Below are 18,065 nucleotides of genomic sequence, written 5' to 3' on the forward strand. Positions count from 1 at the left end.
TATTTCCAGTGAATGTTTCGTGCCAAAGAGAATTAAGGCAGGAAAGTTGACATTTCCCTTGAGAGAAAAAGACTAAATATTAAAGCTGCATCTCCCACTTCTGGAGATGAGGCTTCCTTTGGCTCATACTGCACTGAAATGCTGTAAATATTGGTTTATTTTAGTAGTGTAATTTGCACTATTGCAATGAAATTATGATAATTGTGCTAGTTCTATATACTCTGAAATTCTGTAATGACTTTATCTGTGTTACTGACATGTAAATTTACAGAGAAAAGGATCTGCTGTTTCCTCTCCCAGGTTAAGGCATGGTTTAGCAGAATATATGCTCTTCTTAATGTAGCCCAGGATACCATTAGCCCTCTTGGCTACAAGGACACATTGCTGGTTCATATCAGATTGTTATCTACCAGCACCTTCAGATTCTTTTCTACCAAGCTGTTCTCCATCTGGGTATCCCCAGAGTTTACTGGGTTTTTTTCCCAGGTGCAGAGCTTTGCACTTCCCTTTTGTTAAACTTCATGAGGCTGCTGTTAGCCCATCTCTCCAGCCTGTCAAGGTAAAAACTCACTAAAGTTATTACACTGAAAAGGAGAGCTAGAAGAAAGGTCACTTCAGTCTAAGAGCAGTGAACAGGGATAGATTTATTTACAAGCATCTCAGGTTTCACCCAGTCATTCAGACTTTTGTGTTTTAAGAGGTTTTTAGTTTTTGGTATTGGTTTTTTGGGGTTTTTTGGGGGGGGGGGGGGGGGGGCTTGTTTTGTTTTGTTTTTCCTGGGTATTTTTTTATTCTAGTAAAACACACCTGTTGGGAATAAAAGTAAAGTGGCATTTGATGGATTCACTTCAAGAAAGCAAGGGAGGCAAAGGTAATTCTCCTTCAAGGATCTGGTTGATTTGTGTCCCATAGAGCAGAAAGTTCCCATTAAAAGCAATGTATTGACACTCAGGTTTCTTTAAACTGGCAGGAATTTGGGTTAGGCTTCTCAGTTGTTACTAGCTGTGGTATCGCTTCACGTAGATGGAACAGAGCACATCTGGAGCTTTTTTGTATCAAAGCTCCCTTTAGGTAAAAACCAAAGTGGAAGCTGTGCAGGTCATGAAAACCTGGAGTCACACTGTGACTGTACAGCCCTATTACCCAAGTCAAATGGCACTTTTTTGCTCTGATTTACTTTCTAAATTGATCAAAAGTCAAAGCGTTGATTTGAGTGTAGGTAGCTGAGCTTTGTAGATATGAAGTCCTAGTACGGTAGAGACAAATACTGAAGTGCTTTCTAGAATATTACTTTACTTTTCAATCCTCTTAAAGGAGCTGTGAGTGAAGTAAAACTGCTGGAATGCCAGTATAATTCATAACTGGTAAACAGTCTTCAGCAGTCAGTGCGAAGAGGATCTTGATAGCTACCTCAAATGTAAAAGCACATTCTTTTTAATCTAAATCAGCATCTATATTTTATCAATATTCCAGACCCATTCAGTAGGTCAATGGTTTTAATTTTTTAATGTATTCAAATTATTATAAAAATTTTAAACTTTTCAGTCAATTTTTAATCTGATTAAATTAAAAAAAATTAATCTAAAGTAGATTTTTCTACACAGGAACCTGAGTTTTGGCTTTTTTCTTTTGTTTTCTTATTAGTGCTTTGTTTTCCAAACTGGCCTGCTATTCTAAAGATTGCCTATCTTTTCTTAACAGCTTCCCCAGAGCTTTGTTTTGATGTCAGGTGATGAAATAAATTATTACTTCACTAGTTTTAAAGAGGACTGTGTTGCCTAATTTGAAAGTAAAATTATATTGAATAATAATAAAGCAAATCCTTTTGGTAATCTGAGATTTTCTCAAAGGTATCTTTTAAGAGATTGCTTGAGAAACTTGCAGAGACTGGTCTGTTTGAGCCTATACAAGACAAAGTTTTTCATGGTTTATAGAATCTGCTATTTAAGGCACCTGCTAAGTGAAATGGAAGGCATTTTTATGTTTGTGTTTGTTGCCTTGAATTTCATTGCTTGCATGTATCAAGCAATGAATGGCAGATAAAATATTTTCCTTTGTGGGTATGTAAAAATGGTATTTGGCTACTTAATCTGATCAAACAGTATTTACTTTGGATTTTTTTTTCATTAACAAATTATGCTTTCACCATAAATGCTGTCTCAGCTACTGAATAAACTCAATGTCTTTCAGTGTATCTGTTATAATTATAGCAGTCCTTTATATTGAAAACTTCTTTTTTATGTCTAGAATTATGTAAAAATGAAACATCATATTAGATGATGACAGCAGTGAAATACTTCATTACAGCAGAAATAGAGCTGCTTAATTTGAAAATAGTAGTAGTAAATACCTTCTTTCTTAGATTAAAGAATACCCAGGTAAAGACTCTTTGAATATCAGTATGGTACTTAGGAAGTCAAGAAAATATGGAAAATGACCAGGGACAGGTCAAAAGAATTCATGGGAGTGGAGATTGAGCCTGGTTATTTTTGCGTGATAATCTAGTGGCATCTTGGGACAAACACTGGAATGTTTAGTACAAACATGGATACTTAATTCCAATAGGTGAAAAGGTAATCCCAGGTGAAAAAATGCCTGTGTCTCTAACATGTCAAACAACTACTTGTGTCAGGGATTATTCTAAGGGGCTCTTATACAGTGTATCTGAAATTCTTTAGTCTTAAACATGAAAAATTTTCTGCAAAGATAGAAGTATATTTACTTCAATCTGCATAGCAAAAATAAGATAATGAGGTGAGTTAAATTTGCAGATCTCTTGGGATAGTTTAATTGCAGATTTTCAGCTAGTATACTATTTTTTTTTCCAAATAAATTGCATTTTTATGTAATAATGGTACTAGTGTTAATGTAATGTACTTCCTCAATGGACACAAAAATTGGAAGCAAGCGGGAACAATGTACCGTTAAAATAATCATGCCGCATAATAAGCGAAATAGTCATTAGTTAGCAGATCAGTAAGTAAATGTAAATAGACTGTCACATCAAACAACTGTATTTTTCAGTGGATCTTTTAATCTGTAGTGCCTGATCTTTGTTCTTGGGAGAAAATGTAAGGTCACTTTTGGTGTTTGTGAATGATTCACAAACTACACGGAGGTAAAAAAAGCATCAATGGCTACAGTGATTCTAATGGCTTTACCCATCCTGCTGTGTTAGATAACTTTATGTAACCCCTGTGGTGGAACTTCGTGCTAAAGTAGCTATTTACATTCCTACTGCAAGCCCTTAAGGTGACCCCCATCACTGCATTCTGCAAAGGAAAGCTTTTAAGAGTGACAGATGTCCCAAATGCCATTGCTGCCATTTCAACACAGTCTTTCCAGAACTTTCCTCTCCTCTGGATCTCCTGAATACATCAAGCTCTCCCTGACATGCCTGTGTGGATATCTGATTTGTGCTTAGTTTACCTGTGTCTGCTGGCAGACCCAGACAAGTACCAGGACCAGGCAACACCAGGCACTGGGTCTGTAGGGCGTCTAATGTATGGACCAAATAGGGACCTTTTCTGTTCGCTTTTCTCTGCTGGGTGTTCTATCAGCATTGGACGGTGCTGCTGGCTGTCAAAAGTTGGATTGCAGGTCCAGCTGGCTTCTGGTTGCTGGCACCAGGAGCCAAGGTTGAGCAGGCACCATGCGCATCTGTCTTCTGTAGCTGCCAAGGAACAAGATGATGCCATGGGAAATAGCAAACACACTGTGATGACCTTGTAATGAGTGCTTACATGGGTGGTTGCTAGACAGATTTGAGTTGCCTGGGAAACCCCCATTTCAGCTCTCAACCTACAATGTCAGGGCAAGAGCCCAAGAGTAGCATTTATAGAAGCTAAGCGAAGCATTTGTAGAACCTAAGTGCTGGAAGGTGTGAGGTTGCTCTATTCTTAGTGATCATCATGGGCACTTCTTATAGCTGTGGCTCTAATTGTGGCTGCACATGGAGTGCTTTTCCTGTGCAGTATCATGCTGTGTTGGGCTCTTACAAATAAGATTTTTACTACATTTTGCCCCTGAAAAGATAAACCATATGTGAAGTCATAATGAGATGGAAGAATGATGTGAAAAGGAAGTTGTGTGGGATCTGTTGCATTGCACTGGAGGATTATGCCTCCATGAACTCAAACAGCTCTACAAAGTCACTTCTGACCACAAGGTGATCTACAAAGTAGGCAGCATAAATTGCTATGAAGACTACACGGATCATTTTTTTCCCAAAATGTTCCAAAGGCCAAGGCAGGGAATTAATTATCCACTAAATCTTCAGGGGCATTGTCCAGTGGTACAGTGTGTAACCATGTGAACTGTACCTTTTAATAGGCTGTATTGGGTTAATCACAGTCAGTAACTTAAGCACCCACCATCTGGTTGCTTACTGACCCCCACTCCCAGTCCCTACAACAGAATAGGGAAGAGAAGAGCAAAAGTTTAAAAAACAAACAAACAAACAAACAACAACAAAAAAAAAACCCAAAAACAAAAAAAAAAAAAACCAAAAAACCCTAAAAAAAACCAAAACCCAAAAAAACCCTGAGTCATGATAAAGACAGTTAAAGAGATAGCAAGAAGAGGAGGGAGCAATGCAAAGGCAGTTGCACACCACCTCCTTCAAACAAACCAATGTCCAGCCAGTGTGTCTACCTTGAAAAAACTACCCCATGTTTTTATTGACAGGAGTGACATTGTATGAAATGCAATATCCATTTGGTCAGTTTGGATCAGCTGACAGAATCACAGAACATGCAGTGCTGGAAGCGTGTCCCCTCACAGCTCTTCTCCATCCCCAGCCTGCTTTCTTTGGGGAAGACAGAATGAAAAGCAGAGGAAGCCTTGGTGCTGTGCAACTCTGCTCAGGAATAACTAAATCACTAGTGTGTTACCAAGACATTTGTCATAACAAGTCTAAAGTACCATGCCGGCTGCTATGGAGAAAACTACCTCCAGCCTAGACATATCCAGTATATACACTGCAATAAAAGATTTGGAAGAAGACAAATGCTCATAAAGGTGCATATCTTAGAGACAAAAGTCTGGAAAAGCTTGGGTGAATACAGGAATATCCATTGTTGCACTTTCGAGACATTGGACAGATTTTAATATATTAGTATGCTCAGTTCTTATTTTCACAACTCAATAAAGATATTGAAAAATTTAGAAGTGTTCAGAGAGCAGTCTTGGTGATGGTGAAAGTAACATGCTTTACTGTATGAAGTTCATGCTAATCAAGACACTGATTAAGAGTTAAGAGACTTAGAAATTTCGTGAGGCCTCTTCCATCCCTAATTCTGGAGTACAGATTTTAAGCCACCGATGTTGCATCTTAAACTTGAAAAAATGCAGAACAAGCACGATATTTTTTTCTATGCACAGTTGCCATTGTCCTTTGGGACATGTCACTGAAGTTGGGGTTTGAAAATTTTAAACTCAGGATTTTCTGTTTTCCAAAACAGTTCTCTAGTTCTATGAGAGCTACTGCTAGCTGTGGTGAATAGAGTGATGAATGCAGAGAATTCCTTTGGGTAACATTGTACAGGAGGTCATAATATAGAATTGCAATGATTCTTGCTGGTCTTACAGTCTGTCATCCATAAAATAAATTACCAACTCTTGTGTTTTCCAGTTTCAGATTTTTTTTCTCAACTTGTATTGCTTTTATATTTCTAAATACATACATATATATATATATATATCTCATTCTTAACCTAGTTGGATTCACACATTAAAATGATTGAGATAATTTTCAGTTTTGCATGAAGTTGATTCCTGCTTTTATTTGCTGCATTAGGAACAACTGTTGCAGCTAAGATGTGAAGTACAGGCTTTCATTTTCTCTCAAGTAACACAGATTTTGAATTTTCTTGTTTCCAACAGCAACTACAATTTTGTCAGTTGTAAGATATGATCACATGCATTTATAAACATAAAATCTCAATAAAATACCCCAACACTTAATAAACAGAAGCAGTTCTACATTTAGTATGAATGTAAACTGATTACGTTTACATTTTATCAGGGATATTAAAAACTCTTATTGGAAAGTTTGGAATTATACTTCAGTGATTCTTACTGTGAGATAGTAATTGAGAATTGCATTTCTGCTAAGCCTTTGATGTTAAATCAGAGTTGGTAAAAATATGCATTTTTTCCTAACCAGAGTTTATTTTTATCCCCTCCTATATCAAGGCATTTCTCTTTACATTATTTTAACAATAATCTTTCAAAATTCTTTTTCAAGGTTACTCCTGGCCTATTGTTTTAATGAGTCAGTTTTATAATGACAGGTTATTTATGTAGGTGACTGTATGATTTAAGGCCACAGCTAGTTTAACCATTTTTGACTGAAGCATAATCCTGAAGCCTTTGAAAAAATCTTCCAATGAAATGTGTCTTTGACAACATACATCCCTGCAAGACAAACAAGCTGATTTGTTTGCCAGTGCCAGTGCCAGTACATCACCAGATGTTAAATGTTGTTTACATTTTGCACCGTAACTTCAAGAAACTGAGTGACATAGCCAGTACCTAGAGGAGGTTCTCAGTTCAACTCCAGCTTCACAGAAAGCTGTGCAAACAGGAGCTCTTCATGTTCACAAAAGGTGAAGGAAGGAATGCAGGCTTGGGAGGTGTTCTAAACTGCTACTTTGTCATTAATTTAATGTGTATTGACCCTATCAAGCTGCTGGAGCAAGGTAGAGGCTACACATTTCTTAGTATAAATATGCTGCTCCTGTACTGGCATGTATGAACATTTGTCGTGATCTATGCACAAACTGCACAAAAATTATATGAAACTACAGCAGTAAGAGTGAAAGAACATACTAAAGGGTATGAGTGTGATTACCAGTGATTCTGCTAAGGAGAAACAATTCCTCATTCTTATAGATTTTAGTCTATAGAATCAGAAAGAAATTAATAGCGAGTTCCTTACCTCCAGTAAGTTCCTCTCTCTTAAATAATAAGGTAGACCACTAGCACCAAAAGTAGGTAAGATACTGGAGTAACATCCAGTACAAAGCTGGATATTAGCATTCTGAATTCTTTTAATATTCTCTTTTCATGTTCCAAATGTAACACTTTGCCTTATAATAAATGTGGGTTTGTGTTTAAAATTGTCCAGTATTAAGGGTAGGTGCCAGAGAGCCTGATGAAAGCAGATGTCACCTTTCTCCTGAAGTAATGAATTTAAGTAGAATAGTCTTTCCGATATTTCAAACATGGGTTATATTTAGGAACTTCAGGAAATTAATGTGATTTCTTAATTTTAGAATTATTTTGAGAGCTGCTATGGAAGAGAGGATAGATGTTTAAAGAAGTGTCTTGAAGTTAATATAATTAAACACGTATTTATTGACAAGAGAGGGCAGGAATGAGAGTGCATTCAGCAGCCTCATTTGGCATGTGGTTGTGCTAAGGAAAGCAGTCCATGGCCTAACTTCAACTGAAATAAATTTTTCAAAGAGCTAAGGGTAAGATTCAGCACTTTCCACACTAAGTCCCGGATTTGTTTTATTGGTTGTTTTCCCTAACTTTTATATATCTATTTATATTCACATTAAGAAAAACAGAAGCAACAAAATGTTGGGCAAAACATTTACCACATATACTTCTTGTCCTGGGAGTGAGAGTGCACATGATAAATGAGAGCCACATTGCTCATATCCTACCAAGAGGCTTTTGGGTCAAGCACAGCTGAGTGCTGTGTAAAAGGCTGAATGGAACAGAACAGTGTATTAGCAAGTCAAGCTTGTTTAGGAAAGATTTCGTATTTGAGTCAAGGTGCAATCACGTGCTGTAGGTATTACAGGGAATAGAATACCTTGCAGATACCATTGTAAAGGAAATTTTTGTATTTTAAGCCAGGAAACATGTGCCTTAGGGATGATTTTCCTCTAATATGTAGGGGAAGATGAAGCAGAAAAAATTAGACAGTTTTCTTTTTTAACAGCTTCATGATGCAGCTATATGTTCACACATTTTTGTAAAGTGTTAATGGCAAATACAGCAGTTAATGAGGTATAGAGGCCTGATGCTGTATTATATCTCAGGCAAAAGAATGTGTGATTTATCATATTTGTTTTTCTATGTCCTTAATTTATCTGTGATTAATGTGTGATGCAGATGCAATGCTTTCTGTATTTTAATGGAAAAAAATATAGTGGGTTTTTTTCCCTCAAACTGGCAATGAAAAATCCTTTAAAAAACCCAAAAAACAACAAAAAACAAGAGGCACTTTCAAACGCAACTGTATGAACATTTTTAATACTATCAATTTAAATCTATTATGGTAAATTCTCCTTGGATTAATTTATGGCATTATGGCTTAGTGTACACCCCAGGGAATCAAGAACAAAGTTAATTGTTCCTCTGAGATGTACAATTTCCACCCTTTGCTCCTCAATCAACAGCTTGCAAAGCAGTAATTGAGAAACAAATCTGGGTGTATTAAGTTATTTCTTCTTAGAACAGTTCTTGCTAGAACATACAGAAATAGGGGCAGCTGGCTGGTGCTGGGTTCTTACACATCCCTCTGGCTACTTGCAGAGGCAGGATGTTAGACTAGACTGATTCAGGTCTGATCCAGTATAGTAATTTCTGTGTTGCTTACCCTTAGCCTTTGTTATTCTGGGTCAGTTGATCAACACATTAGGAGCTGTAACCAAGAGTCTATCCATGTTTTGACCAACTGGTAAGGAAAATCTTAGCAGCAGGCAGTACTGTGCCTGCCTATTCAGTGTGAAATAAAGGCACACAAGAGCCTTTGAGGGGTCGTTTCTTTTTTGTTTCTTGTTTTAGGAGTGTGTGTTCTGCTAGTGGGAACTCAGGGTAACACATTCTAGACAATGTTACAGCTGTTCCTGAATGATTGAGTTTATTAACATGTCACAGGGTTGTGTAGTTCAGGTATGGGAAATATTGTGACTTCTATTGAAGTTGTTTTGGGGCAGTTAGATTCTCACATCTATCTTTACATTACTGTAAAATACTTTGATATTGCCTATATGCTGTTATTGCAAATGTGTTTGTCATCTCTGTTTTTCTGACCAACCCTGCACTACTCACTCTTTTGTCTTGTAGAATTGCCTATAAATTATAATTATTATTAGGAGGAATTATAAAACATTTCCACTTTCTCTTGTTCTTCTCTGATTAATATGATCATTGCATCTACAGCCTACCATAAAGAAACAGTCTTACTTCATGGGAAACCTCAGTGTTTGTCTTAGTGCCAATGTGGCAACTTGATACAGTATTGGCAATAAACTCCACCAATTCCTAGCATGATATAGCTGCAGATTCTTCCTGCTTCCCATTTACTGCTCAGTGTTAGCAATAGTTTGGGAGTGACTGCTGTGAATGACTCGAGGCTAATTACTGTCCTTCCTTGTTCTTGTTGATCATACTTATGACAAACCTAAAAGTGCTTTTCCTATCCTTTACAGCAGATGAAAAATTAAGGAAAAACATCCTGTCGAAATACTGTGCCAATTCCACACAAAATTCTGCATCTGGTTGTTAATATGCAATTCCTGATACCATGAACGTTCATAGAGGTTAGAAATGAGAAAGATCTTTTAGGTCACCTTGTCTTCCCCTCAGTTGTACTAGAGTAGATTCACATGAGGCACAGCCATGTCCCCTCTGAACTGAAAGGGAGCATTCTTTTCACATGGCGTGAGTGCTTCACTGATACTGGAAAGAAGAGAAAAGACCTTTTTCCTGTAAAGGGTGTGTGAGATGAAGTTGTAGCACGTTGACATAAAAGGCTCTTTGTTAATTGCTATTGTGCTAATGGTGCTTTGAATATGAATGTTTTGTAAGCAAGAAACAGGCAATGACTCAGATGAGCACTGCCTCAAAGAAAACTTGAGCAGGGCTGGAAGTGAAAGAAAGTCTTTGGCATTTTACAGTCTGTTTTTGAATGGGTTGCACAGATTCAAGTAGTCAAGACCATACATGTAATAAACAGGGCACTGAAGCTGTATCATCCACTACAAGTTTGTTAAAAAAATAAAAAACCAATCACAAAAAACCCCAGCATTCATATTACAGCAAAGCTGCTGGAGAATTTGCTAACAAATTTGTATCTGCATGTGTTATACATACCTCTGACACATATGCTCTGAGGTTGATTTTCAGAAAACTGAAGTGCCTGCTTCTACACATGGTAGAAATTGCAAGTCTCCATACTATTAGACTATGTATCTGTTTTCATGAAATTACTGTCCCAGATTTCGAATATCTGGTGAATATTTCTAAGTTGATAAGCTGAGAAATCTTTGTAACAGGAAGCTAAAAATATCTACCTTTTCTCTAGCCAAAATTTAGGAATTTGAAGATTCCTTTAGAATACACAATATACTGGCATAAGATAGCAGAATAATTTTATGTTTACTAACATTATTAGGAAGAAAGATAACATATAATAATATATATGTATTTCCATTCTTGAACAGAAAATAATTTTTTAAAAAAATATGATCATTGCATCTACAATAAATAAGCTCTACACTTATGGAATGATGAAAATTTTGTTCATTTCCACAGGACCAAGTGTGCACATTATTCATTTAATACAAAGTATTCTATTATTCCAATACAACTAAACTTGTTAAACAGGGTATCCTGCTGACCAGAGTAAAACACTGCAGTGATGTAGTAACAGCAACTCTTATTCCTGATATTGTAGATGCATAAATACATGCATACATGCTTAATATTAGAATTAGGCATACTGGGATAATTTAAAGGGCCATATTGCTATGTGAAAATATAAAAAAAAAAAATGTAAAAATGTGGAGTTTCCCTGGAGGGATTTCATGAGGATATTTTTTTAATGTTTAAAATGTTGAGTCTGAATGCACACTTAAATAGCTCAGTATTGTACTTAAGAGAAGCATAGAGAACTAGCAGTTGTTATTTCTTAATCTGCAAGGAGCTATTTCCAAGCTGCAGACTCAGTCAAGCAGTGCTTTATTCAGAGGAACCCTCAAGAAACCCATTGCAGGTTTTGCCTGAGTCAGGACTATGAACTTGTACTGTTTGCATTGTTACAATTTGTAGATATTTCTAATGAGGTTTCCCTATTGCTCTTACAAAGTAAGAGTCATTGAGAAAGATCTTTTTCAGACAGTTACTGTTAAAAGAAAACAATTACATTCCCGCAGATGGAGTATTCCAACTTGCTTCTATTCCAGTTAATTTTGTGGGTTATTAGCTGAAATAAATGGGCAGGAGATCTTTCTCCTTTTTAATGCCTTTATTAAGAAGAATCAGCTCAGGTGGGGAGAAATCGACGGGTCGCGCCCACGCCGCCGCTGCTCCCAGGCGTGGCACGGAGAAGGAGGATGATGCAGCTTTGTCCGCTGGTCTGCAGACAGAGGTGGGGATTCTGTCCTCACGGGAGAGTAGCAGATTCCTGGCTTTTTTGTCTAACACCCCGGGGCGTCTCTTTAATCAACATCTTTTTAGGTTAGGGTGAGAAGCAAAAAGGAGCCAAGCAGGTATGGGACTACGCTCCCATCCTTAGACGTCACTTAGGTCACTTGTTGGCTCGTAATTTTAGGGGTTTTTCCTGTAAAAACTGTAAAAATTCGGGGCGCAATGCATTTCTCATCTGCATACTGGCTCTGATGTCACTCCTATTTTCCTCCTACTTGGAGGATCCGTCCCCTGTCCCTCCCTGGCAAGCGGTAAGCATCAGGGGGACAATGGTTAATCACCAGCCATTAACAGGTAATCGAAGAGCTTTTCTTTGGCAGTGAAACTAACTTACAACAACTGGTCTGACTTGTTTTTAACTCTGCCACCTAAAAAAAATAGATAGCTTTCTATTCATAACATTATCTACTGTTTGTCCAGTGTTGGTGCTTAGTTTGTTTTATTTTCCTTAAGATACTTTTGAATGTTTAAAAAAAAAAAAAAAAAAAAAAAAAACAAAAAAAAAACACAAAAACATGAGCAGGAGATATAAAATTTAGGAAATTTAGGTAATTAACCTTTAGGAGCACAGAGTGTTTTCTTAGAGATGTGGCTTTATTATAGCTGACAGTAGACCACTCAATCATTTGGAGTTTAGTAAAGGAAGACGAGTATACCCCTATGAGAGTTAAATGACTCCTATAGGAATAATACTAAAATCTATAGAACTGAGAACTTTTGCCTCTGACATTGAATTCTATAAGCTGCCTTAAGAGTTTTTAGAAATGAAAGCATTCTCTGAAAGCGCTGGATGTCTTTCTAAAAGTTATGTTTTATGTCAACAAGAAATTGTTGAAATTTTATAGATCTTGCTTAATTAAATTCTGTGGCCTTAAAAAAAACTTGTTGTTTCTGTCCCTAAAATATATGATTATCATATTTCCTGTAAAGAACTACAATGCAGAAAATTAGTTTTAACTCTCAATGTACTGACCTGGTCAACTGCTTTGTGCCTGGTGGTCTGATTTTTAACAATTGGTGCAGTTGCTGCAGAACCACAAATGCTTACAGTCCCTAATTGTAAGAATTTATGGTTTAGATATGTAAGTCAGAGTATATTTTCTGTGCTGTTACTGAGTCCTTTGGCCCAACCAGCCTCCACTGTGCAGCTTTTGACAGGGACAGGTCTCTTGCTCGCAAACAGAGTGGCTGTAGCATGGGAGAACATGCATGGCCTGCCCTGGGAAAGCGGCAGCATTTCCCCCTTTTTTACCTTATGGCAAATCCTTCTAGTCTTATTTAACAAAATTAATTTTGAAAATTTAAAGTTAGGTTTTCTAGTGGTGAAAAATATAGCAATATCAAGAGGATGTGTGACTGTTCATAGATTTGCCAATGTGTTCTGACACATCAAATACTGCCTGTTAGGTCAAGAAAGAGTATTCCTTCTTATCAGTGACTGTAACTGTCATAGAGCTCCTTCTGAACTGTAGTGCTAATAATTTTTATGTAGTAGAATCTAGAGGATCTTTGAAAATCAATTTTTTGTTCCATTAGGTACACAAAGTAAAAAAAGTCCATGCATTAGCTGAGTTTTAGAGATGCATTGTCCTTTTAACGTATCTGCTTCCCAATTTTATGTGCATTATAAATATAAATTAAAAATAGGAACATAATGTCAATAGTAGGCACTCATTTGTATTTTATTTTTTATTTTTATAAAGTACTGAAAGAAGCCCTACAGAGAAGTCTTGACTAAGTAATGAGACAACCAGTTGCCCAAATGAAGTACAAAATTAGGAAAATTGTATAAGATCTTAAAATTTTGGGGTAAGGAACAGAAATATTTTTGTAGAGATGAAAAGCCACCTTAAAAAAATTCACATTACCTAACCTGTCAGTCAAAAAATCATTCTGCCCAGCCATAATATCAAGCTGCTGTCTGACAAGATGTGTGATTGACTGTGCAGCTGAGATATAGCACATCCACCTGTAACAAGGTTTCACCATGGACAGTGTATCAATAAAATGCATGTTATATAAACTAACATTGCTGTATTTTAACACTTTTTTCCCTCTGTTGGTCAAACACTGGCTAGTGAAAGCAGAAGTCAAGGAAAGGCCAGTTTCCAAGCTATCTAGTGCTCAACATCACAGTTCCTTATGGTAAGTTTCCTGGGTCAGTGACACAAGTCTCAAAAGAATCACAAGTGCTTATATTAATTGTGTTCTCATTATGAAGAGTTTTACCTTAAAAATGGTTCCATTTTTCTTTGTTTTCACCTGTTTCACTAGTTTTATTGGGATTTTTTCTTAATCTTTGTTCTTGAAACATTGATTTGTGTCAAAATCCCCAGAATAATTGTAGCTTATTTTTAATATTTGATGAAAGCAAAAAGTCACGGGCTTACCCCAAAAAGCATATCGTTTACTGTAACACAACATCTAGTCATGTGGAATAGGGGGAAAGCACTTTGGGTAGGAGATAAGTTCAGCTTCACTGCTGAGTTCCATTTTCTAATACTTTAAATTGTTCTCACAGCGACATCTTAGCCTGTTTCTGTGCTAGTCTTCGAGCTCATTTCAATTCAATTTGTTTCCATGTTCTGTTCATACATATGTGACTAAAGGAGGGCAGAGTTTCCCATTGCTCTGGTTGTTGACAAAGGAAGTCCATTGTACTTTAGAACAGATGAATTATTATCTCTTTTAGTGTACAATAAAATGTCACCACCATGTCACAGCAGCAATACACATGGTAACACCAGACTTGGAAAGTACTACAAACACTGAGGGCCACAGCAGAACCACTCAGCTAAATGCCTGTCCCTTGAATACACATGAAGAACATTAGCTAAAATTCCCAGAAACAGCTGTCAAAAGATTAAAGACTAACAAATTTCTGTCCTCAGGCGCATGAAGTCTCACATTCTGATTCTCATTTCTTTGCCCAAGCAAAAGCAATTTTCAAATGTAGAGTGCTCCTTGTTTTCTTTTTTCCTTTTTTTTTCTTTTTCTTTCTATTTGTATTTTCCTTACTAAGCATGTGCAGAGTTCATTAAAGATACCCAGTAAGACAGGGTACATAAACTCTTTACAGCTGGAGTCCCAAGAAGGACCTTGGTCCTTGCCTATAATTTCAGTGTGTGTTTTGTGAAAACTCTGACCATGTAACCTAGAGCAAGTTTAATTATTCCTGTGTCATCCTCCTTAAAATTCATTGTGTATTAAATGGTTACTTTGGTATGTTCACATGTTTCAAAGCTAGGAGGGTTTTCAGGGTCGTTCTCCCTCTTCCACAGCTGCCTAGCCTTCTCTGCATAATGTAGGGATGGCAGGGAATATCTGGTCAGTTCTCATTTGACTTTTAACCGTAGTGAATCTGGTCTTCCACTGCATTTCTGTGCTCATATTGTCAGGAGGACTGAAACTGGTGTACTTAAGAGAAGAAAATCCAATATGTTCTGGTCTTTTGCCCTCACTTACCTACATTGTCATACTGACTCAACTGAACAAGTTGTTCAAGTTTTTGACCTTGCCCATTAGCTTCAGTAGCTACTACATATAGCTGGGATTTGTCCTCTTTTCCCTTCTTTTCTCTCCTAATTTTTTCCCTAGTATATGTTGTCCCACTACTTCCCATATTAATGCTTCTTTTCTATTCTTTGCTGTGATCTACAAATTCTCTTCTTTGGGTCTGAAATTGCTGTCCCTCTCCAGTGAAATTTACTGTTCTCAATGTGCTGGCAGCAAAGTAAAATGTGATGAAAACCTGATCTCTGAAGGGTTCTTTGCTGGCGTATTGCTGAGCAGATTTTTAGTAATTTTTACTTTGCTTACAGCGCACTAATTGAATACAGCAGAGCAGAACAGCAGGGGACAGAAACAGAAAACACTGAGTCCTGACAAAGGCTTTCTCTAGGGGTAGGTCTTCTATTAGCATCTCTTATTAGACAGCAAATGCTAACTACCCACAGACTACAAAGCAGTAAGATCATTCACAGACTGAAAACCATTGAATATCTGCATCTATGGATATTCAGACAAGTGCTGAAATCCTGGGCAAAGCTGTAGGCCAGGTTGCCTATTCAAAAGACTGACATTTAATGTTCAGTTAGAAAACGCTAGTTTTGAAGAGGCTAGAAGCACATGTATTGTTCCTAAATAAAATTCAACATGTAAATTTTATCAGTATTCATCATTTATTATAACTGTCAGGATGCTTGTTGTGACCCTTTGCAATTTATTAAATGATAATAATGTTTTTTCTGTTTCTGTTTGACTTCTTTGTAGGCAGTTAGAAAATGTGTGTTATATTTGTTGCATTACTTTTCCAAGTAAGCAATTTTGCCAGTGAGAGTGCTATTTGCTAGTGAGAGGCTGATGAGTTGAGAACAAATGCAGAGATATATTACAATCTCAAATGACAGCAATTAGAAGAATACTGACCCTTGAAAAGTAAAATTGAAACAGACATGAGGTGATGATGAAGCTGATTTGTAGGACACTTTCTGTGTTAGGATAATGCTTCTGTCATACAAATATTTGAACATCTGTATATAGACTAATGTAAGATACCTATCACTATATCAGTGAGTCACCTAGTATTAAAGTTTTCCAAGAACTGAAAAGAGGCCAGAAAAATACATTCTAGTTTCTACACTGCAAAAAGTCAGGTATCATGTTATTTTGCATTTAGCCTCATATGCTTGTCACTGTTATGTATTTATTATGTTTGGAGTATCATAATGAGGAAATTCTTGTATTTGAAGGAAAAAAAAAGAAAAGAGCTATTAAATTTCATGAGAGTGCTCCTAGAATCTGATTATACTTCGCGTCTTTTTTGTGTAATTATTTTTATGCTGTCGGTATTAATTTATTTCAGAGTCTTATGAAGATATAGAAAAACATTAAGTATGTCATAAAATTAAAAAAATACATTAATATCTTTCTAAATGGAGTAGTTTAAGTTTGGTCTTACTTTTTCAAAGTATTTTCACGTAGTTTTTGCATCAGTGGTTTACTAAGCTTCCTGCTTTCACTCAGTTTAACCCAACAACTTCTTATACCAGTAATTCAACTAAATTCCTAGGGACCACTCAGGTAACTGGCAGTGGTGTCTCTTAAGGACTCTTTGTTTGGGGTAATATAGATGACTATATAATTTGGTGATTATCTCCTAGGTATTATCCTGCTCCTCCTAAATACATGTTGTACAAGGTGCAATCTGCATAATTTCTGGTAAAGCCAGATTGTCATTCTTTTTCGGGGTACAGGTGAACAGCATTTTCTCAACCCAGGGGTTGCAATAAGATTTATCCCTCAGTGGAACTGTGATTGGATGAGCTGCAGGAAAAGCCTCTGCCGTGTCATTCAATCTTTTACTCATGATCTAGTTACCTGGTCTCAATTTGTAGCTTCTCTATAGCCCACAGGAGATCACTTTTTCCCATATATTTCTCAACCTCAGCTAAAGCATCCCTCCCAATCTTGACAGCAAGAGCTAAATGATAAAATAGGTGTCTAGACATTGCTATATTGCTGTTCTTAGAACTAAATAGTCTTTGGTCTAGATGCCCTATAAATAATTGAGACAATCTAACTCTTTGTGAATTAGCAGTGCTTCAATTCTTTTTAAGGAAGCAGAATCACTGCTGTAAAAGGTATCCAAGCTTTGTGATGTTTCCTTGTTGTAAAATAGATTGACATTTGCGGCTTTTACACTATTACAGTCAAATTGCTGCTCTAAAGACAGTTCACGATTGCAGTATCTTAGAGTGGTGTGATTCAGTTTGTCTTTCAGATTGCCTTTTTCCTGCTGCTGCAATTTAACTGATATATGTTTTTGAAAGCATATTACTTTGTATATTTTTTATTGTTGTTTAATTTTTTTTATGTATACATATTAAAGTACACTCTGTCTCTGAAGGAAGGAGACACAGAAAGGTCTCCAGTCTAGTGATCACTAAGAATTCAGAGGTTTTGTTTCCAGCTGTGCAACAAATTCTCATGTGACCTTGGCCAAGGTGATTAACCTCTGTGCACAATGGGGACAATGAACAGCATTTACCAGTCATAGATAAAACTAGGAACATAGGAAGCTCTGCAAGATGTTTGAGCATCTTTGTAGGTAGATAGTGTATAAGTTCTGAGTCAGGCAGAGGAGAGAAATGGTCAGAGAAAAAAACTAGGGTTGAAAAAAATGGAAAAAGGAAAAATATCAGATAACATTTTAAAAAGGACAGGAGATGAGTGGGATTATGAAAGCAGTTGGGATCATGAAAGCAGTTGGGATCATTTGAAGATGAATAATTATACAAGACGTGGCCCTATTTAGTGTTAATAGGACAAGCAAAATACACTAAGATGAATGTGATTGTCTATGTACTTCTGAAGTGGTGAAGCCAAAGGCCTTTCTGAACCTTGGGAATTTGCTATGCTGATCAGCTTCCTCCAAAAGGAAAACCACAGTGAAATAATATATGAAAGTCAAAGAGGAAGTATTTTCTCTAATGCCTATGTTACAGCTTGCATTAAGTGCTAAAAATTACCATTAAAAAAATAAAAATAAGTGAAGAAGAACATCATTCAGGAAAAAGTATAGTTGAGATAAGTTCTCCTTTAGGAAGTATGTT

At 36.7% G+C, this 18,065-nt stretch overlaps 1 protein-coding gene across 25 annotated transcripts in view; it reads left to right on the plus strand.

Moving 5' to 3' along the window:
* Positions 1-18,065, plus strand: part of TAFA5 (TAFA chemokine like family member 5) — a 466,608-nt gene that overhangs the window by 299,746 nt on the left and 148,797 nt on the right. The window contains exon 5 of one of the 25 annotated variants that reach the window (XM_064422150.1): positions 13,530-13,596. The exons of the other annotated variants lie outside the window; for them this stretch is intronic. Coding sequence (XP_064278220.1) covers positions 13,530-13,596 — 67 coding nt within the window. The remainder of the gene's footprint in view (positions 1-13,529; positions 13,597-18,065) is intronic. 25 annotated transcript variants of the gene reach the window in all.

The sequence above is a fragment of the Passer domesticus genome, chromosome 5 (assembly GCF_036417665.1).
Source record: "Passer domesticus isolate bPasDom1 chromosome 5, bPasDom1.hap1, whole genome shotgun sequence".
Classification (NCBI taxonomy): Eukaryota; Metazoa; Chordata; class Aves; order Passeriformes; family Passeridae; genus Passer; species Passer domesticus.